General features: G+C 34.7%; 2 protein-coding genes across 5 annotated transcripts in view; one reads left to right on the top strand and one right to left on the bottom strand.

Moving 5' to 3' along the window:
- The window catches only part of LOC127255404 (uncharacterized), a 75,834-nt gene extending 54,752 nt beyond the window's left edge, over window positions 1-21,082 (bottom strand). The window contains exons 1-3 of one of the 2 annotated variants that reach the window (XM_051280918.1): window positions 20,640-21,072; window positions 15,284-15,641; window positions 14,605-14,990 (exon numbers count right to left, since the gene is read on the bottom strand). In XM_051280918.1, the coding sequence (XP_051136875.1) occupies window positions 14,773-14,990; window positions 15,284-15,641; window positions 20,640-21,053 (990 nt within the window). In that variant the 5' untranslated portion in view covers window positions 21,054-21,072 and the 3' untranslated portion in view covers window positions 14,605-14,772. Of the gene's footprint in view, window positions 1-14,604; window positions 14,991-15,283; window positions 15,642-20,639 lie in introns of those variants that run through there. The other variant, XM_051280917.1, reaches the window with a different exon arrangement.
- Window positions 9,923-12,881, top strand: LOC127255407 (paired amphipathic helix protein Sin3-like 4). 3 transcript variants are annotated; one of them, XR_007839622.1, is made up of 7 exons: window positions 9,924-10,118; window positions 10,497-10,634; window positions 10,721-10,898; window positions 10,992-11,090; window positions 11,177-11,420; window positions 12,173-12,238; window positions 12,561-12,881. XR_007839622.1 is itself a non-coding variant. In XM_051280920.1 (5 exons), the coding sequence occupies exons 1-5, from the start codon at window positions 10,039-10,041 to the stop codon at window positions 11,297-11,299; spliced, it is 618 nt and encodes a 205-aa protein (XP_051136877.1). In that variant the 5' UTR covers window positions 9,923-10,038; the 3' UTR covers window positions 11,300-11,637. The 3 variants fall into 3 exon arrangements, 1 of the variants encoding a protein (XP_051136877.1); XR_007839621.1 differs by having other exon boundaries at window positions 12,553-12,881; XM_051280920.1 differs by lacking the exons at window positions 12,173-12,238; window positions 12,561-12,881 and having other exon boundaries at window positions 9,923-10,118; window positions 11,177-11,637.
- Window positions 21,083-22,315: the final 1,233 nt, after the last annotated feature.

Here is a 22,315-nt window from a genome sequence, read left to right as displayed (position 1 = left end):
AAGCCTTCGACCTCATTGACCTCGTGATTGGAATCTGCAATATGGCTAGGCGGCCCAAGGTGTGCAAATCAATGAAATATCATTGGAGGGGAGCTCATTTGTTGGTCTTTAGTTTGAGGGAAGAATTGTTGAAGTGCAAACCCAAGTCCTATATTAGAAGATTTGAAGAAAATCTAACATCCTATAAGTCACGCATAGGGTCGGAAATAGGTCAGGTCATGCCAGGCTTTGGCTAAATAGGCCTGGCCTGTTTTAAAAATATTTGGCCTAAGCCTAGCCTGTAATGTAATACCCCGATTTTGGAGTGTATAAAATAATATTATTATAGCAAATAAATATTTTTATAATATTTTGGAATCAAGAAATTAATATTTTGGAATAAATTTTATTCCTATTTTATATATTGATTATGATTGAAAAGACTGTTAAACAGATAAATATCGATTAAGATAAATATAAAAAATAATATATATATATATAATAATATAATAATATATATATATATATATAAAATAAGCAAACCCATTTGTGAAGAAAAGAAAAGCAAAAGCAGACGTCCGCAGGAGAAAGAAAAGAGGAGGAAGAAAGAAGGAAAATAAGAAAATAAGAAAGAAAAAGATTTAGTCGTCCGATTTCGATTCTGACTTCGGTATTGTATTCTTTGTTATACTTAGAATTTAATTATGAATTTTAATATGAATTTAGATATTGAAGATATTAAATTAGAAATTCTTCAAAAATTCATAACTGGCTATTTGGCTATTTAATCGACGAATTTCTTTAGCTAATAGCCTATTCGTAGTCCTAGCATTATATTCTGAGAATTTCGTATCGATCCGAGCCGAATTGAAAACGGCAGTGTATTGCACATGCCTGTTTATTCATATATTTAAGTATTTTTATTTAATAATTGGGCGATATAAATATTATGAGGTATAAGAGTTTTATAGCTAGAATATCGTAGTCTAATAAATATAAAAGTTTGAAACCCAACAAGTTAATTATACAAATTAGCTTTTGAATAAGCAAGTAGCCCGTATGAATAAACATATAGCTCATCTGATTTGAGTAAATAATGGGACAGGTGTACGTTGGAGGAGATTTGGGTGAGATTGCAAAAGCTAGGGAGTGTCGATAAGAGGTAATCAGTAGGGAATTAAATCTAATTTTAAGAAATTAGGTATGCATGTTACATGCGATTCTAATTAATATGTTAACGTGATATTATGTGAATCATTTTGTCAGTGCATGTATATATTTATATATATGTGTGCGTATGCATGTGGGAGACTTCACGGTTTATGATATTTGATATATGTATTTGATCGAGTGGGTGAATTTATGAAAATGAGGATATGTGAGTTGTCTCATCAGCCATTTTCAATAAATTCACTTATTTGACATACTGCACACATATTGCACGGTTTATCGGATATATTTTATGGATCTATCGTCTAGTTGTTGTGTGCGGTAGTGTTAGGCGAGGGCATCATCTGGGGTTAGGATATTCGACCCCGATGTACCGTAACACTTTGGCGATAGTGGACGATAGTAGTCGCACAACTGGGTGACTTAGTCGCACGGTCATTCAAGGATTAGACTCATTGTAGTTTAGACGTATTTGGTCTAATCATTCATGTTCGGTGTTGTTCCACTCATTGGGTTGGCCACTGGTGAGGTCTACTGGTAGTTTAGGATCATATACCAAACTCTAAACGTGATCCCGTTAGGGCGCGCGAGGAGGAGTAGAGTTTTCGGGTTTCCCTTGGGTGATTCCAGGTTGCACGGATTCTGCTACATTATACGGGATAGGGCTAGTTTGGGGGTCCTATCTTCGCTATCACAGACTATGGGGCGTCTTGTGGTTAATGGCGACAACATTCGGCTATCCATGTATTGATTGTAGGAGTTGTATGGTGGGTATATGGGAGTGACTGGATGACTGTTATATTATTATAGGTTTATCAGGTCCTTCCTTGACCCGAGGATTTTTCGGCTATTTATTGATGATGGTCTAGTGAGCTTGTTATTGCGGAGCCGAGGGTATTCCGGCTGCTCACTTAGATAAATGCAGTGACCCTATTATTATGGAGCCGAGTTATTCTGGCTGTTCACTTCGGCGGATGTATATATATATGTGGATGTGCATTGTTGTTGAGTTTGATATCTGTATTGCATCATTTCACTATTTGCATGGCATGACACGTATATTATGATAAACGAGAATTAAACTTTATTTTAAAAAGGTATAAAATGACACATTTCATGTAGTTCTTAAAATGGATTTAATTCTAGACTGCTTTTAAGAAAATATTTGTTTCAGGTATGCATGGCACATCCGAGACAGGGGACGTCTCGGGATATAGAAAGACGGACTGAGTGAGTGAACTTACGTCTATTGTATTATATGTAAAGTTTTAAACCGGAAAAACCTTTTGTTAAGGGGTGTGTTTTGTAAATATTTATAAATCAGATTTTGTTATATAATAATGAGCTTTTATGGTTAATTTTAGCCTTAACACTGTATTGTGGGGCCCGAAGTAGGAGATGACGGCCTCATGATGCAGTGTGGCGGTAGCATTTCCAGTATGAGCTAACTGGGGGTGTTACATGTAAGTCTGAAATTTTTTTTTAAGAGCCTGAGCCCGGCCTTTTTAGAAGTCTGGTCTGGCCTACAAGCCTATTTAAAAAATTACATAATATTTTTATTTATTTATTTATCTCTAAATTTAGTTAGAAATAAAAAATAAATAAAGTATAAACAATTATATAATATATACAAAAGTTAAAAAATTCTATTTTTTATAATAAATTTATAGTTAAAATTATTTAATAAATATTATTATTAGATAGAAAGTTATTTTTAATATATAATTATAAAACGTATTTTTATAAAAAAATAATAATGTTAAGTAGGCTGACCTGTTAATTAAAAAGGCTTTAAAATTTTTTTGACCTGGCATTTTTAGTAAATAGATCATGCCAAGCTAGACCTTATGTAGGTCAGACCGTAGGCCCCTGACAGGCGGCCCGGCCTATTCCCATCCCTAGTCACGCATGAACTTCACTAGTATGAGGCCTTTTGAAGGAAGTCCAAAAACAAATCCGTGCGAGCTCAGCTCAAAGCGGACAATATCATACTAGCATTGAGTTGACCCAGTCTCAACAGTGGTATTAGAGCCTGGTTCATTAGTAGAGTGGACTGGGTGGCATTGAACATTGGTTGTGGTTGTAGGAAGCCCTCGTGATATGTGAAAATACCTTGTTTCGAAAGTCTCCTGACGTTGGGTCGACCCTGACAGTTGTGGTTGGTCAGGTAGTGAGTCCCTTTGTGATAAACAGTGCAAAGTAGGTAGCGAAGACCTATTTGTTGGTCCTTGGTTTGAGGGAATAATTGTTATGGTGCAAACTCAAGTCCTACATTGAAAGATTTGAATAAAATCTAACACCTTATAAGTCCCACATCAATTCCATAAGGCCTTTTGTGATAAAGATAACACATCCAATGGTATTCGGAAACTTTTCACCAAACGAGTTCGCTTTGAGTCTTCATTGATCGGGTGCGAAGGAGTGCGGTTCGTTCGAGAAATTCTGGCTTGTCTTTCCGTCGTAGTCTTTTAGCTTATGTAATCTCAGATGAGGGACCCTGGGGGAGCCGCCAAATTTGGTGAATCGAGATATCCGGAAAGAATTTTTTTATTATTTCTTGGAGAAAGTTCAAATACAAATCCGTACGAGCACAGCCTAAAACAGACACTATCATATCAGTGTTGAGTTGGGCCCAGTCCTAACACTTATTTTGTTTAAACGATTTTTTCTATGATTGAAAATCAACAAATAGTATAAGTATAATTTTTTTCGGTGTGAAATATTTTAGTTTACGATCAACCACAAAAACGTAAGTGTGATAATTGCATAAATCGATATATGTTATGACTTATTAGTTATTAGGATAGGTGTCATTATTTTGTATAAACACATCATATATATATAATGATAGGTGTCGTTTAATTGCATTGATGAATCACCCAATTTGATGACTAATGGTTTTTGTAAATGGTTTATAAATAGACCTAAATCTTGTGTACTAATGGGTATGATTTATAAAAATTTTATTTCCACGTTGTCTCTCTCTCGGCTCTTTCCATTCTCTTTCTCTAAATTATATACAAACACTCATACATACATATATATACATATATATTATATATTATTATTATAGTTATATTTGATATATTTCATAACAAGTTATCAGCACGAGGCTTTGCCGAGGAAGTGCATATAAAGATAGCGTATTTTTTTTGTTGTTGTTTTTGTTGTATTACTCGGAAGGTTGCGGAATTTCTGGTAACTATTTAGTTTCTTTTAACAATGTCTAATATAGCAAATTTTGAATTTCGCCCACTGGCAATTACCGGAAATAATTATATGCCGTGGGTAATGGATGTCGAAATGCACTTCGAATCCATAGGGCTTTCGAAAACAATAATTAGTGAAAATGAATGCACAAATCAAGAACGTGCAAAGGCAATGATTTTCTTGCGTCGTCATATTGACGAAGCCCTGAAAATGGAATATTTAATGGTGAAAGATCCATTTGAATTATGTACAAATTTGAAAGATCGATTTGGACACTTGAAATCTGTTATATTACCAAAAGTGAAACATGCATGGCAACACTTGCGTTTGCAAGATTTTAAAACAGTTGCCTATTATAATTTCATGATGTTCAAAATCACGTTCCAGTTAAGATTTTGTGGAGAAAATATTTATGATAGGGATATGTTGGAAAAAACATTTACCACATTTCATGCCTCTAATATAGTTTTACAGCAACAATATCGAGAAAGGGGTTTTAATAAATATTGTGATCTTATTACTTGTCTACTTGTTGCTGAACAGAATAACGAATTATTGTTAAAAAATCACGAATCGAGGCCAACTGGTGCGAGTCCATTCCCTGAAGTGAATGCGACTCAGTGTTTAAATAATATGCCTAGATTCTACCGCGGACGAGGTCGCAGACAACGCAGTGGACGTGGATTTAGTCGTGGACGTGGATTTGGTCGTGGATGTGGAATGAGTCGTGGACGTGGAGCCGACCGTGGACGAGGTCGTGGCAGGTTTGTTTCACATTATTACCGTCAGGGATATTTTGATGAGCAGGAATCAAATAGGCCTATGAAGCGGCTTCAGAATGATGTTGGTCAGAGTTCAAAGAAAAGCGAGGACAAATGTTATCGCTGCGGAATGACAGGACATTGGTTCAGAAATTGTCGTTCCAATTCTTATTTCGTTGAGCTGTACCAAAATTTCCTGAAACAGAAAGATAAAGTACCCGAAGAAGTTAAAGCACTGGAAAATGTCAATCTCCCAGAAATTAATTTTTCAGAGAATGTTGCCAGTGGAAGTGGGGGTGATAAATGTAATGATAATACGCAGCTAGATGTATCTGATTTTCTAGTACACCCTGAAGGTGGGTACTATGAAAATCCTGGAAATGCGATATAAAATGCAGATAGATATATGTATATATTTTTGTAACACATGTAGTTTTTGCTCCTTACATTTTGTAATGATATGACAACTATGTATTTTCTCCATATTTTTGATATATTTATTTTTATATTTCTCCCAGAAGAAGAAATATGAATGTTGAGCACGTTATAATGAATAATATGGAAGACAGTTTATGTCTCATTGATAGTGCATCAACGCACACCATATTGAAATATAAGAAATATTTCACCAACCTAAAGTTGAAAAAAAATTGAGGTGAATACCATAAGTGGTTGTGCGAAGTTAATTGAGGGCTCTGGAAGAGCGATAATTTTTCTCCCCGAAGGAATAAAACTTGATATCCAAAATGCACTATATTATAGTAAATCTCAAAGAAATTTGTTGAGTTTTAATGATATTCGCATAAATGGATATCATATTAAGACATCAAGTGAGACAAATAATGAATTTTTGTTAATTACAAAATTCATTGATGGACATAAATATATATTAGAAAAATTGCCTTCATTGTCTTCCGGATTATATTGCACAAAGATTAATGTGGTTGAGACATATCTGGTAGACAAGAAGTCTATAGATTTTATGATTTAACATGACCGGTTTGGGCATCCTGGTAATACTATAATGAGATGAATTATTGGAAATTCCAATGGTGATAACTTGAAAGATCAAAGGGTATTAAAAACAAATGAGTTTATATGTGTTGCTTACTCAAAAGGAAAGTTAATAACTAGACCATCACCGGCAAAAGTGGGAACTGAATCCCCTTCATTTTTAGAACGAATTCAGGGTGATATATGTGGACATGTAGATCCACCATGCGGACCATTTCGATATTTTATGGTACTTATTGATGTATCTACTAGATGGTCGCATGTGTGTTTATTATCTACCCGCAATTTGGCATTTGCGAGGTTGCTTGCTCAAATAATTAGATTACGAGCTCAGTTTCTAGATCACCCAATAAAGAAAATTCGTCTTGATAATGCTGGTGAATTTTCATCTAAGACTTTTGATGATTATTGCATGTCTATTGGAATTGACATTGAACATCATGTACCTCATGTACATACTCAAAATGGTCTAGCTGAATCACTTATAAAAATACTGCAATTAATTGCAAGACCTATGCTAATGAAATCCAAACTTCCCGTATCTGCTTGGGGATATGCAATTATGCATGCAGCAACACTGATAAAATTAAGACCGATCAGCTATCATAGCTACTCCCCAATACAATTAGTGTACAATGAAAAGTCTAATATTTCACATTTGAGAACTTTTGGGTGCGCGGTTTATGTGCCAATTGCACCACCCCAACGTACAAAAATGGGCCCCCAACGGAGATTGGGGATATATGTCGGGTACGAATCACCATCTATCATTAAATATCTTGAACCATTAATTGGTGATTCGTTTACAGCTCGTTTTGCTGATTGTCATTTTGACGAGTCGCATTTCCCGATATTAGGGGGAGAAACTGATCAACTGAAAAAGGAAATTACTTAGAAAATACCATTCAGTTTTCTTGATCCTCGTACAAGTCAAAGTGAATTAGAGGTATAAAGAATTTTACATTTGCAGCGAATAACAAATCAGTTGCCTGATGCTTTTTGTGACGCCAGCAAGGTCACTAGATCTTATATAGCTGCTGAAAACGTATCTGCTAAAATTGTTATTCCTGGAGACAAAATACAAAGTGCTAATGAATCAAATGTACGCCTAAAGTGTGGCAGACCTGTAGGTTCCAAGGATAAAAATTCTCGAAAGAAAAGAGGAACAAATGAAATTATTGAAGATTTGAATGTTAATCAAAACCCTCAAGAAACATGTAATAACATGGATCAGATTTCTAGAGAAATTGATCTTGATAAACTTAATGAGGATGTTAATCCTAATAGAATTTCTTCTGAAGAGAATGGAATTATTGAAAATTCAATAAATTATGTTACTACTGGAAAACATTGGAACCGAAGTGATACAATTATGGATAATGCTTTTGCATATAATGTAGCACTTAATCTAATGGAAAATGACGAGGATCCAGAACCTAGATCAGTTGATGAACGTCGGAAAAGAATAGATTGGTCAAAATGGAAAGATGCGATCCAGTTTGAATTAAATTCACTGGCAAAACGAAAAGTTTTTGGACCCATTGTTCAAACACCTGAAGGTGTTAAGCCTGTTGGCTATAAATGGGTATTTATTCGAAAGCGAAATGAGAATAATGAAATTGCCAGATATAAAGCAAGACTTGTTGCTCAAAGTTTTTCACAAAGACCTGAATTGATTTTAATGAAACATATTCTCCAGTAATTGATGGAATAATATTTCGATATCTTGTCAGTTTGGCAGTACATGACAATTTGGATATGCGTCTGATGGACGTTGTAACTGTATATTTATATGGCTCGTTGGATAGTGATATTTATATGAAAATCCCTGAAGGATTTAGTATGCCTGATGCATATAAATCAAAGCCAAAAGAATGTTATTCTATTAAATTACAAAAGTCTTTGTATGGGCTCAAACAATCTGGTCGCATGTGGTATAGTTGTCTCAGTGAATCATTATTGAAAGAGGGATATGCCAATGATTCCATTTGTCCGTGTATTTTTATAAAGAAAAATGGGAGAAATTTTGTAATAATAGCTGTCTATGTGGATGACTTGAATTTAATTGGAACCCCTGAAGAGATCCAAGAAGCTATTGAATATTTGAAAAGGGAGTTTGAAATTAAAGATTTCGGGAAAACAAAATTTTGTCTTGGTCTACAAATTGAACATTTGGAAAATGGGATTTTGATACATCAATTTACATGTACCCAGAAGGTATTGAAACGATTTGCAATGGATAAAGCACATTCATTAAGTACTCCAATAGTCGTTAGAACTCTCGATCCTATTAAAGATTCTTTTAGACCAAAAGAAGAGAATGAGGAAGCACTTGGTCCTTAAGTACTATATTTAAGTGCTATTGGTGCACTAATGTATCTGGCTAACAGTACTAGACCAGATATAGCGTTTGCTGTAAATTTATTAGCCAGATTTAATGCAATGCCAACACAACGACATTGGAAAGGAATCAAACATATTTTTCGTTATCTATAAGGATCTATTGATCTTGGTCTATTATATCCAAAAGGATCTCGACATGAATTGATTGGATATGCAGATGCTGGGTATCTTTCTGATCCGCATAAAGCTAAATCTCAAACTAGCTATATGTTTACTTGTGGCGGTACAGTGGTATCTTGGAGATCCACTAAACAAACATTAACCGCCACATCTTCAAATCATGCAGAAATAATAGCAATTCATGAAGCCAGTAGAGAGTGTGTTTGGCTAAGATCAATTATTCACCACATTTTACAGAATTGTGGTTTGAAATATAAAAATGATAATCCTCATACTATTTTGTACGAAGATAATGCAGCTTGTATAGTGCAACTGAAAGAATGATATATCAAGGGAGATAGAACGAAATATATTTCACCAAAATTTTTCTTTACTCATGATCTCCAGAAAAATTGTGAGATAAATGTGCAGCAGATTCGATCAGACCAAAATTTAGCAGATCTGTTGACCAAGGCTTTACCGACCGCAACGTTCGAGAAATTAGTAAAGATCATCGGGATGAGTCGGTTGCAATATTTCAAATGATGTCCACATCAGGGGGAGTAATATTTCAAGTGATGTCCACATCAATTGAAGTATTTTTAATGCATGAATGATGTACTCTTTTTCCTTGACTAGGATTTTTGTCGTGTTGGGTTTTTTCCTAGTAAGGTTCTAACGAGGCGTATTCATTACAGTTAATGACACTTAAAGGGGAGTGTTATGACTTATTAGTTATTAAGATAGGTGTCATTATTTTGTATAAACACATCATATATATATATATAATGATAGGTGTCGTTTAATTGCATTGATGAATCACCCAATTTGATGACTAATAGTGTCTTTGTAAATGGTCTATAAATAGACCTAAATCTTGTGTACTAATAATAGATATAATTTATAAAAATTTTATTTCCACTTTGTCTCTCTCTCGGCTCTTTCCATTCTCTCTCTCTGAATTATATACAAACACTCATACATACATACATATATATACATATATTATATATTATTACTATAGTTATATTTGATATATTTCATAACAATATATATAATTTCTAAATTATAGATATAAATGAAGAAATTTATGTTTTATTAACATTTAGTCAAAATGACTATTTTACCAATGCAAACAATCTTAACCGTTTATCATAAATTTAATCTAATGGCTAGAATATATTCGGCTCGGTGCCGAAACTATTATTCATCACCGTACCCGAACCCCGAACCGATAAACACTAATATAGATGGCGAGGTGAGTTTTCTATTATACCCCTCATCTTCCCCATATAACGTTTCTACTCACTCTAAAGAAACCCTAATCACTACTCCCTCCTCTTCCGCCGCCTCCAACTCCGCCTTCCTCTCTATTGCACTGCATTGAAGCGTGATCTTGGAAATGAAGGAGTCTGGAAACGATGGGTTCGTCGGTTCCGAAGGCAAACTCCCGGCCGTGTCGCCGCCTTCCCCCGTCGAACCGTAAGTCTTTAATTTGGTTTTTTTTTTTTTTTTTTTTTTTTTTTCGATTTAGATATTTTCATATTGTAAGCGATGATGATCCTACTGTCCAGTTATAGCATTCTTTATGAACTCATCAAATTGAGACGATTCGCACTCCTGATTATGGTTTCTACGGTTAAATAATATCTGCATATCTTCTTTCTTAGTTTATGAGTTTTAAGGTCATTGGGGATTAATTAATAGAAGGTTATTGATTTTTTTTTTTCCTAACAATTACATGTTTGGTTTTGATTATGTGATAAATTTGAGATGTTGGTGAAGGAATTTTGATTCTCTTGATTGCTGTGACGATCTTTGTATTTTGTCATATGGATTTGTATTTTGGGGGAAATGAAGGTCCGTGCCGGTGGCTGCGCCGAAAGTGACAACAGCAGATTCCTTAATTTATCTGAGGACTGTGAAGGAAAATTTTCGTGACAGGAAGGATAAGTATGATGAATTTCTTGATGTCATAAAAGCTTTCAAGGGTCGAAGGTAGAAGAAGTTTGTTCTTAACTTTTGCCTTTTCATTTACAAACTACTCACTCGCAGACTCAGATATTTGTTGTGGTTATTTGCAGAATTGATATTGACGGCGTCATAGCCAAAGTTAAGGAGCTATTCGAAGGTAATTGGGGCCTAATTTTGGGGTTCAATGCCTTTTTGCCAGAAGGATATGAAATCACACTCCCTGAGGATGAATCTCTGGAGGAGCCACTAGAATTCGACGAAGCTATCAATTTCGTTAGCAAAATCAAGGTACGTCAGCAAAGCCTTTCATTGCTACATTCCTGTATTCATATCTTAAACTTCTCCAGAATTGAGTAAAAAGCTTTAAATTTTTAATTGCAGGCTACATTTCAAGGTCAGGATCATGTTTACATATCATTCCTTAAACTCTTGAATATGTACAGAAGCGGTCGTAAATCCATAACGGAAGTTCATCAGGAGGTATGCTATGATCACACTTCCTGGATGTTTTTTTATCAGAAGGAATATTATTTGAAAGTTAATGAGTTTGTGATGCTCGTTTGTAGGTTGAAGTTCTTTTCCGTGGACACCATGACCTACTTGTTGAGTTCACTCATTTCTTGCCTGATCCTTCGGACACAAAGTATGAGTATCTACCCAGAAACACTACTCGCCGTTGGAATGATTGAAGCTCTCCCGTACCTCAAGCAAGGCCGATGCATGTTGAAAAGGGAAGTTTCAAGCTTAAAAAGGGATGCCATTGAACGCAATTTGAGGAGTTTCTTGATTTCAAGTTTGTCTTTCCAAATTGTGAGAACCACATTTTTGTTTATTTATTTTTGACAAAAGAAATAAATCCCTTATTGAACGATGAATAAATATCTTATTCAGGCGGAAATAATGGCTTACTACTACCAAATTAAACAAGATTTATTACACACGGATCATGATTTTCTACTTTCTTGTCCAATCCCCGGCTTGCTACCAAAAGCTACCAGTGAGCTATTAAACCACCTTATGATGATTTTTATTAAATTATTATAGGGTGTGTTTTTTGGGGGGTTGGATTTTGAGTTGGAATTTGATAAATAAAAATTTTGAATTGGAATAGTTGTATGATGTGATATAAGTAAGTGTTAATACGATGTTTTGAATGTAAAATTGATTTTTAGTATAATATAAAAATTAAAAAATAAGTATTTGATTGGATATTTTTAGGGGGATAAATTTTAGTGAATAGTAGAAATCTGGCGAAATTTTACAGAGCATACCCATAGTATATTTTAACAATCTCAATTAATTTTCATGAAGTATAGGACAAAAATAAATGTATGATATGTTGTTTGGGAAGAACACAAAGCTATAAGGAAGAGAATGGGATCATATGGATTGGGAAGTCTACAGTAAAATGGAATTCACTTCTCATGTATATCTAATAAGTAATTGTAGCAATTTTATTTCAGATTCTCAATTTATGTTTATAAATGGAAAAATTGAGCATGTATTTTTTTTATGCATAAATGAATGAATGTCGTAATTCAATCAAATCAAATTAATTGCAGGTCATAGACGAGGATCTGCGGTGTTGGAATTTAGTCAAGTTTGTGCACCTTAACGCTATCAAAAATGTAAGTTCAAAGTTAAATAATTAATTAATTACTGCCTTCATCTTTACCATATTTATTATTTTTACCATTATTTAAATAAATATATCGTAATTCTATATATATATGCAGAATATGTGATTCTTGAAGGATAGCAAGTGCTCCCTTTAATATTAGCAACTCATTTGGAACATGTTATAAGGCTTGCAATTAGAACAGAGCTTGAAATATTCTTAACTACACCTTAGGCGAAAGTAGAGTAATAAATTTTACTATTGGACACCTAATCGGGGATTTTCTTGTTACTAAATTGATGTTTGCAATTGTGTTTGTTTTAGAATTTCAGAGACCGGATGATATGCTGATTGGCCCTGACTTGGCAAGAAACATAAAGCTTTGCGATATAATAAACATGGATCCAGGATAACTTTTTTTTTTCTATTGGGATTCCTACAATGATATATCATTTCGATTGAATGTTTTTCTATATTTTATAATTGCATCATAATTCATGAGATGAATTCGAATACAGGCCTGCCTTGAAGTTGCAAGAAAATATAGGGGAATAAGAGCTCTAAAATTAAGATCCTTGCACTATTTGTAAGTTGTTGCCCTCTGCCTAATACATTTTTCCAAGCTTGTTCATTTAGCGACTGTATCTTTCTCAGGTTGTGGCGTAATATCTAATAATGTTGTGCAATTGATAGAAGTATAAATTTTAATTAATTTAACTAAACTCTTAGCATGCTTTGATCAAATATTTTCCAATGTTGTTTGCAAGATAACTCTGTTCTGCACTGAATCCATAGGCAAAAACAAATAGTATTTACTTACACTGCCACTCGGTCATAGTTATTTAAATGTGTCTTGTGTTCTCATAGAATGTCCATTTAATTTAGTGTGTTGGTACTCAATGCCTCATGCCTGTGATTTTCTGATACCCATTTTAAGCTTTTGATGTTGGTACATAAGGATGCTACTAATTAGAGGATATATAATTTGGCATTCTGAATGAGTTGTGATGTGTCATGATGATTTTGTGATTGAATTATTTAATTGGAATGTTGGCTTGAGAGTTATTTTTGTTAGTATGATTCTTGGCCTTCTTCTTATCTTTAAAATATGATTTTGTTATGCATGGCAATATATATTATTTAGTGATGATAGATATTCTGTTTTTGCCCTGATAAAGCTACAGCTTTGATGGACTGCAGGTGTTGGAATATTGTTTTTTTATTTGTTGTATAAGTTTTAAGTGTATGTAGCTTTTCTGCCAAGGGGGTTAGACTGGGATAGTGAACTATACAAATTATGATGACATGAAATGTGGTAAATAATGGCCATATGTGATAAATTGATAATCGAAATGTGGAAGATTTAGGCTTATGCAATACATTGAATACTTATTCATGATACCAATATTAATATAATTGCTCAATAATAAATTAATCTATATTTCAAATATTGTTGTCCCTAATCAACATTCAAACCATTTCCTACATAACCTCGGGTAGAGAGGCAGATCGATTGGGTGAAATTTAAGGGAAGACGTGTTAAATGACAAAAGCATTGCATTTGAACTCTCGAGTTGTGCTCTAAAGTGATGTTCGAGTGTAAAGTTTGTATGGAATGCTTGCATTACATTCGAACACTAATGTGAGAGCACATGCATTCTTTTGACATTGGATTCAGCTAAGTATATTGTATTCGAACATCATTTTATTTGTGTATGTATAATTTGAATACGGTCTATTCAAAAAAGATATCATTGAGTCGTCCCCCATAAGGGATAATCTATTGGTGTAAGGTGAACTTGTAATCGTAAAGTCATCAGTTCAAACCCTCGACACTTCCAAGTCTTACATGTCACACATGGATCGTCTCTGGTGTGCATAATTTGCAAACTACCAAGAGGTTTACTTAGGGTGTCATATTCATAAAAAAAAAAAAAAAAAAAATTCCCCAAAAATATCAAATTAAATACTTAATTTTTATTTTTTATATTATACTAAAAATCAATATTACATTCAAAATATCACATCAATATCTATTTATATAATATTATTAAACTATTTTAATTCAAAATTTTTACTATTCAAATTTTAACGCAAAATTCAAATTTCCAAACAAACACATCCTTACGCACTTAAAAAAGAGTAGTGACTGCGGGTTCCGATATTATTTAAAACAGATATCACTGAATCCTCCTCAAGATAACAAAATGAACATTAACATCCAGTGAAACTAAGCTAATGCCACAACTACAAAAATGCAACACTCCCTAAAAATTATTGAGTTAGAAGTCACCGGAAGTCCATCCACATTCATCATCCAGCAATTAGGACGTCATAATTATGCTACGAACAATTACAAAACTTGTATTTCATACATATTCACATATATAATGCACATAAAAAAAGTTCTCAAGTGAAATAACCATAATACGAGATGTTTAATAAGATGAAAGCTGTTGCAGCTTCTCAATCTACTCAAGATTTCGATTAATGAATATTGACTAGAAGAGCTCGTATTTTCTATTAACAAAATGCATACGTTATCTATGATATATCCCTAGTTATGTCCTTGGAACTAGTAACCGATAGATCCATTGGAAATGGGCTTATGATCCTCAACTTAAAGCAGTAATCAAGAGCAATTCCTGCAAATAGAAATACCAAAAGATTTTCTGAAATACTAACCGCACCGTCTAAAGCAATCGAGAAAATGCTGTTTGCATCCATCTCCACTGGAAGCCCAGCTCCAAGCATACCCAATCCTACATTTGTAACATTGAGCACGTAAGGTTTTCAGAGCATAGGGATTTAGTAGCATATTTATTTAAGAACACACATCTAACAAGGCTAATGTATGTTCAATCCTAAAAGTTAAAATGCGCCGTTGTTTATATTTGCATTCCCTATCAAGTGCAAGTAAGGGTATGTAGCAATTTAGTCAAGTGTTTTCAAAGGAAGATAAAGATACACTGTTTTTTTAGGAAATTCAATTTACTAAAGATATCCAAATGACATAATGAGATACAGAGGTACGGTGAGCAGTATTTATCAACACCTTTCACAAAGCCAAAAGCTGCGGATGTCCCGGATTTTAGCTGAAAATTATCCAAATCTCGCCTGATTGCATAGCGAAAAGTTACTCCAAACATCACGCAGCTGATGAAGGTTATTGCCAGAGTAGATATCATCTGGGAATCGCTAGCAGCGCGAGATAATGCAATAGGACATTCTGCCAGGGTGCCGAAGACAGCAGAAACAAAAGCAGCTTTCAGAGATTCCACTCTCTCCAAATCTTGATTTATCTTTGTACTTTGAATCTCATCTGAGGCATCAGTGCCTCTGTTTGTCAGTGATTGCTCGGCTTCCTCTATCATACCTCTTGCTTCAAGTATTTCTTTCTGGCATTCTGCAATCTTTAATAGCTAAATTTGATCAGCACCAAGAAATAATAAACAAGACTTCGTAATAGTTCAATGTAGAAACTTGAAATTCTTGACAATCAACAAACTTCCGTTAAAGTTGTTAAAATATACTGTCATATCATACAATGCTACATGAAGAATACCTTTCAAATAACTGATCTTAAATGTTTTTAGATAGACATATGTGGTTGTCATATCAATACAGACAACTCCTGAAACAAAGCCAAGGCATTTGCATTTCAAATGCTATTTGCACCGGGAATTTCATATGTATGATAGGTATGATTTATTTTCCCTCCTATGTACTCCATTTATGCTTACATTCATCCTAATTGAAGAAATTGATTCTTTATTATGACATATGTTAGAAACACACACCATACAGAATGCCGTTGGCACTATACAATATGTTTGAAACGTCCATATGCTATCTTAAACTAAATCTTTGATAGTGAAGAACCAATCAAAGATATAATGAACATAACAGCATTGCACTTTTCGATTTTGATTTTCATTTTTAGTCCATTACACAATGTTGGTACTGCAGTTTAAATTGTTGCAATAATAGTAGTTTTTCTATCCCTCATTAAATTTGGAGCTGTACATGTTTATGAGTTTGCTTATGTGTATTCCGTAGTTGTCAATCTTGCATAGCGTCAAATAGCGATCAATCTCTAAAATGCTATAGTGAGACAGCAAATAGCTGGATGACCACTATTTAAAAACTTAAAGTATACTTATAAAAATTATTATATGTAAAAATTGATAATAAGAATTCATAACAAAAACCTATAAATTAATAACTGCATAATTATCAGTCAAACCAAATAAAATGTCAAAATATATATGATTCCCAATTTTTTTTTCTCCGACACGATTACCAATATATATATTTTATTTTTTCACAAAAGTCAATATTCAACATAAAATATTAATTTTTATATTAACGACACAATTTTCTAAACTTCACATTAAAAAAACTTCTTCAAATCAAAACACTAAACAAACAAACCTATAGTATAGTTATATGAGCAAAAATAATTAAATCTCTACTACTAAGATAGATAATCAAGGTTAGTTAGATTCAAAATTTGATAAATAATTTTCTTCTCGCTTTCACCGTTTTCCCTGCTAATCTTGCACACACACACACATATATATATATATATAGTCATTTCTTCATCTTCATTTACTTGTTCCATTGTATGTTCATCATCTTAGACAATGTTTCTTCCCTTTCTATAGTCTGAAGTAGCTATAAGTTTCTTCCTCATTGATGTTCGCTTTAGCGTAGATAGGGGGCTCTTGTATAAATATTATATTATATGATCTAAACCAAATACATACAATTTCTTTTATAACTAAGTGTTTGTAGATTGATTATCACTAAAATATAATACAAATATATAGTCTTACATGTAAGAACAAACATAGAGCTTATAGCGCTCCACAATGCACCAACTCTAAATGGTGCTATAGCTGCTATTGCGTAAAAACGGATTCACAAAGCGCCGGTATCCGCTCTATAACTACAACACCGCTTTAGCGCACTATTTACAACTAAGGTGTATTGAAAGAAACAAAATAAAGGATAAGAAAAATCAAAAGATATCAATTGTTTGCCCATGAACAATCAAACGGTACCAACTGTTTACCCAAAGCCTGACGGCTAATTTATTTCCATAATTTCAAAATGATAGTCTCCAACCCCCGTTACTCCTTAAATACTATTACCTAAACCATACTTACTAAAAATAAAATAAGTCCATTCAATAACTAAAGGTCAAGCCCAATTCACAATATAATATATTAATAGAAAAACAAGTAAATAAAATCTAAACCCGCAGACAATACGCCTAAACCCATCCCCGTCGTCAATACACAAGTATCGGCCGAGACCCCACTTCCTCTTTAATCTTAACTTCACACACTTTTCAATGTTGCTTTCTATCAATTTCATCATTCTTCGAATCGACCTTGTAGCCAAGGTTGAAGTATGAGAACTGGAATGATTTTGATCTTCCTCTTGTTTTTTCTTCCCTTACAGGCTTGATCTAACGTCTTTTGGGTTAGATTTTGGTCACGTGTCAGCACTATTTAACCGCCCTTCCACTCAAAGAACAAGAGCTTCCCAATCTGTTTGAGCATTGCCCAACGTGGCTAGCCAAGCTATACTGAAAATAATATCAACACCCTCAAAAGGAAATACAAAACAATTGGTTTTTACCTCACAACCTTGTAATGAGACCGTAACATCCCGGCATAATCCTTCGGATTCCCATCTTCGTCCATCTCCTAACTGAACTACAAATTTATCTGTACGATCAGGTGGTAATCGTAAAGTGGATACTAAGAAATATATAAGATTGTGACTAGCGCCACAATCGATTAATATTGTTACCTTCCTTCCTTGCACAACTCCATGCAACCACACAGTTCGTTGGCTCGGAAAGCCCTCTACAAGATAAAAACTAAGGTCCCCTCTTCTATCGATGCATCTGTTTGCTCTCCCATCCAATCTTCTTGCCCCGTAGGTACATAATAATCAAAATGTTGAAGATCTAAGACCTCTTCATCTTCTTCAGCTATCATGACTCGCAATTGTTTGAAGCTATCATGACTCGCAATTGTTTGAAAAGACATTCATATTTTGGGGTGTATGGTTTTTTGTAGCGAAAACATGGTCCTTTGGCTCGCAATTCAACAATTTATTGGGATGAGAGACGAGTAAATCGATTCCGGATTGTTAACTAACTAGTTGCCTCAAATCAAGCCACAGAAGGATAATCGGAAACTTTGCTAATAGGTCCGTTGTAGTTGACCCCTGAAACCTTAATCATGTTGCTTGGTCCGGACATAGAGCTTACGTGCAGTGTCGGGCTGCTCAAATTTTGATATGGGTGTCTGTCAACTTGCACCTAAAGATTATCCTCAATGCCTCTAGATAACTCCATGGCCTTCTCTAAGTCTTTGGGCCGAAGAAAGCAGAGGGAACTTCGAATCGAGTCCTTTAGACCTTTTATAAATTACCCCAGATAGTGCGCATCCGTCAAACCCGGAACTTGGCTAGCTAATTGAACAAATAAAGTTACGTAGTCGTTCACCGATCTCACATATTTAATGTCTGTCAATCGTTCAAAATGACTCCCTTTAAAACGCGTAACAAATCTCGCCACCAGCATTTGCGAAAATTCTTCCCATGTCAGCCCCAGTTTGCGACTACATAACCAGGTTGACTAATAGAATGCAACTTCTTCCATGACCAGCACCTTCATCTCCAGACTAGTGTTCTGAATTTTAGACTGTTAATTGGCGCGGGCCAACCAACCTATCGGATTTGAACCATTAAAGGATGAGAGTTGCACAGGCCAGTCTACGATCGGAAGTCAATCGCCGGCCGCAGTGGCACAGCAGTCGGGGGCTGCAGTGTTGGTTGTAGTGGCGCGGGTGCCGAGGGCGGCGGTGTGCCACCCTCTGCCATCGCGCTATTCTTCACATAGTGGCATGTCGCCGATTGTTGCGATCCAGAGGATTTTAAAATCACTTTCGATAATTCAGTAAGAGTCACCATGATCCCTGCTAGTTGGATGTTTTCGACTTCATGTTCTCCTTCATCTCAGCCTAGTCAACTTCAAGTTTGTCCGGTCACTCTGTTGTTGATCGTGTTGTTGCCATGACAGGATCGGGATCCGACAAGTCGGACCAATTGATAGAAACGAAATAAAAGATAAGAAAAATCAAACGATATCAATCGTTTTCCCAAAGCCTGACGGCTACTTTATTTCCAAAGTTTCAAAATGATAGTCTCCCGCCTTAATTACTCTTTAAATACTATTACCTAGACCTTATTAAGATAAAATAAGTCCTCACCCAATAACTAAAGGGCAAGCCCAACTCAAAATATAATATATTAATAAAAAAATAAGTAAATAAAATCTAAACCCGTGGACAAGCCTAAGTCCTCCCCGTCGTCAATAAGCATCGGCCGAAGACCCCACTTCCTCTTTAATCTTAATTTCATACACTTTTTTTATTTTGCTTTCTATCATGTATTCAATCTACTTCTTTTCTATTTTCTCTTCAAAACCTACTTTACATTCAAAATATCATATACAATATTTATTTTCACATCAAAATTTCCGAAACCCAAAATACCAAAATAAAATCCAAACACAGATGAACACACAAAGATCCCACAAAACTGTATTTGTGTTTTAAAATTTATATTCCCACTGCAATCTAAATTGACATATTTTTTCCCACCCATTACATCAGAACATATTTCCATTCAAAAACATAACAAATATAACCTGTTATTCATTCACATTTTTCCAAAAAAAAAAAAAAAAAAACACATTTCTAACTACACATGCTAGCTGATGCGTCTCTAACTCCCTCAAAATGATAAGACTCAAATTAGTAAGAAAAGGAATAATATTACAAGACATCCATAACAAGAAATACCGTAAATTTTCTAACCAAACACAATGAAACCAGCTGACTCTTTAATCAACTCTTCAATCATATGACAACAACTAGAATTGTTCAGTAAACACCATTATCCACAAATCCAATTCCCATAGGGTATGCTCTCACATTAGATGTAACGTAAGGCTCGATCGGTTGAGGTTATTTTAACTAAAACGATGCAGACGACATCTCTAATGCATTTGTTTCATTAGGTAAGACAGTAAACAGTTCAAACACTCTTTTACACTAAAAGTTATTTTAAATGAATCCTAATACCAAACAATGAATCCAAAGTCTAACGTATTTCATATCCAGGATCATCCAAATTCATTCATTAAAAAACCAAACTGTAAAAAAAAATCGTGAAGACTTTTATAACCAGAAGTGTAGTAAAAGAACGCTATCAGAATTAATTCATACACTACTTCCTCAGCTATGAAAATCACAATCCACATAATTTTCCCCAATCACAAAATCGAAAATAATTTCCAAGGATAATGAATTAGATCGATACATTACCACAGAAGCTCTTGATTCGAGGCGACTGATATAATCCCTCATGCTCTTGGCCTCGGCTTCTTGCTTTTCAATCTCGGCGAGCTCTTGCTTGGCCGTTTCGACTCGCTGAGAGGCTTGCTCTAGCTCATCCAACAGCCCACGGTTCTCTTCTCTGTTGAGAAGCTCCTCCACTCTCTCGCCCAACATACCCGACAGAGCGTCCCTCAAACTGCCCCCGTCGCCACTCCCTGGGCCGCCGTCTTTGCTGCATTTGACGGCCACGGATTTTGTGGAGGGAGATGAATTTGGTGAATTGGGGAGCCTGATTAAACGGATAATGGGAAATCTTTGCAGTAGCAGCAGCGAGGGTGAGGGTGAGGGTATGTTCGTTGTGGTTGCCATTGCTACGGGTGGAGTGATGCGGCGCCCAATCATTTTTACTTATATTTAGCAATGGATTTAAAATTTGTAGGCTCCGATTTAGAAGCAGCTTTTGGTAGCAAGTATTCTACCTTAATAATAAAAAATTAAATATTTATCCCTCCCCCTCGGTTCATTAAAATTAATTTATGTGGGTCCTACAACGATATTAAAAATATATATATTTTATTAAAACAAATGGTAAAAGTAAAAAAATAAAAGTATTTAAAAAATCTAGTTAAAAATTTTAAGTAAATAAAAATAGAGAATATAATAAAAATAATAGTATTTGTTATAAATAACTATAAGGGTAATAGTTAAATATTTATTTGTTGATTTTGTCAAAATTAATTGTGGACAAAAAATTGTATTATTTTTAATAAATATAAAATTTGTACAAATTATATTTAATTTGGATCTAAAGTGGGTTCTAGTATGGTCTTTTGATTCTCCTTCCGGGTCGATTTGTTTTCCAATTTGATTTTCGATGGATTATTTGATCCGAAGAGATTTGGTCTTCAGTTTGATTTTTCTAGACATTTGAGAGTTTGGTCTCCGTGCAGGTGATTTGATCATCGGCTTTGGATTTGATGTCCTTTTTGGACGATATGAGGTTTTGATATTTGATTTGGCGTTGCCGCATTTTGGAGGACTTTGGTCTCCGTGTGGACGATTTGATCATCAGCTTTGGATTTGGTGTTTTCTTTGGACAATCCGAGGCTTTGATCTTTGATTTAGCTTTGTCGCCTTTTGGAGAGCTTTGGTCTCCGTCTGGACGATTTGATCATCAGCTTTGGATTTAGTGTCTTCTTTGGACGATCCGAGGCTTTGATCTTTGATTTGGCTTTGCCTTCTTTTGGAGAGCTTTGGTCTCTGTGTAGACGATTTGATCATCAGCTTTGGATTTGGTGTTTTCTTTGGACCATTCGAGGCTTTGATCTTTGATTTGGCATTGCTGTTTTTGGAGGGCTTTGGTCTCCGTGTGGCGATTTGATCATCGGCTTTGGATTTGATGTCTTCTTTAGACGATCTGGGGCTTTGATCTTTGATTTGGCTTTGCCACCTTTTGGAGAGCTTTGGTCTCCGCATGGGCGATTTGATCATCAATTTTGGATTTGATGTCTTATTTAGACGATCCGCAACTTTGATCTTTTGTTTGGTTCCGCCTTTTGGAGAGCTTCGGTCTTTAATGTAGGCGATTTGATCATCGGGTTTGGATTTGATATTTTTTTTAGACGATATGAGGCTTTGATATTTAGTTTGGTTTTGCCGCCTTT

The sequence above is a fragment of the Andrographis paniculata genome, unplaced genomic scaffold (assembly GCF_009805555.1).
Source record: "Andrographis paniculata isolate CXL003 unplaced genomic scaffold, ASM980555v1 Contig54END, whole genome shotgun sequence".
NCBI classification, from domain to species: Eukaryota; Viridiplantae; Streptophyta; class Magnoliopsida; order Lamiales; family Acanthaceae; genus Andrographis; species Andrographis paniculata.
The sequence above is the reverse complement of the archived record's forward strand: the minus strand, read 5'-3'. Positions and strand labels throughout refer to the sequence as shown.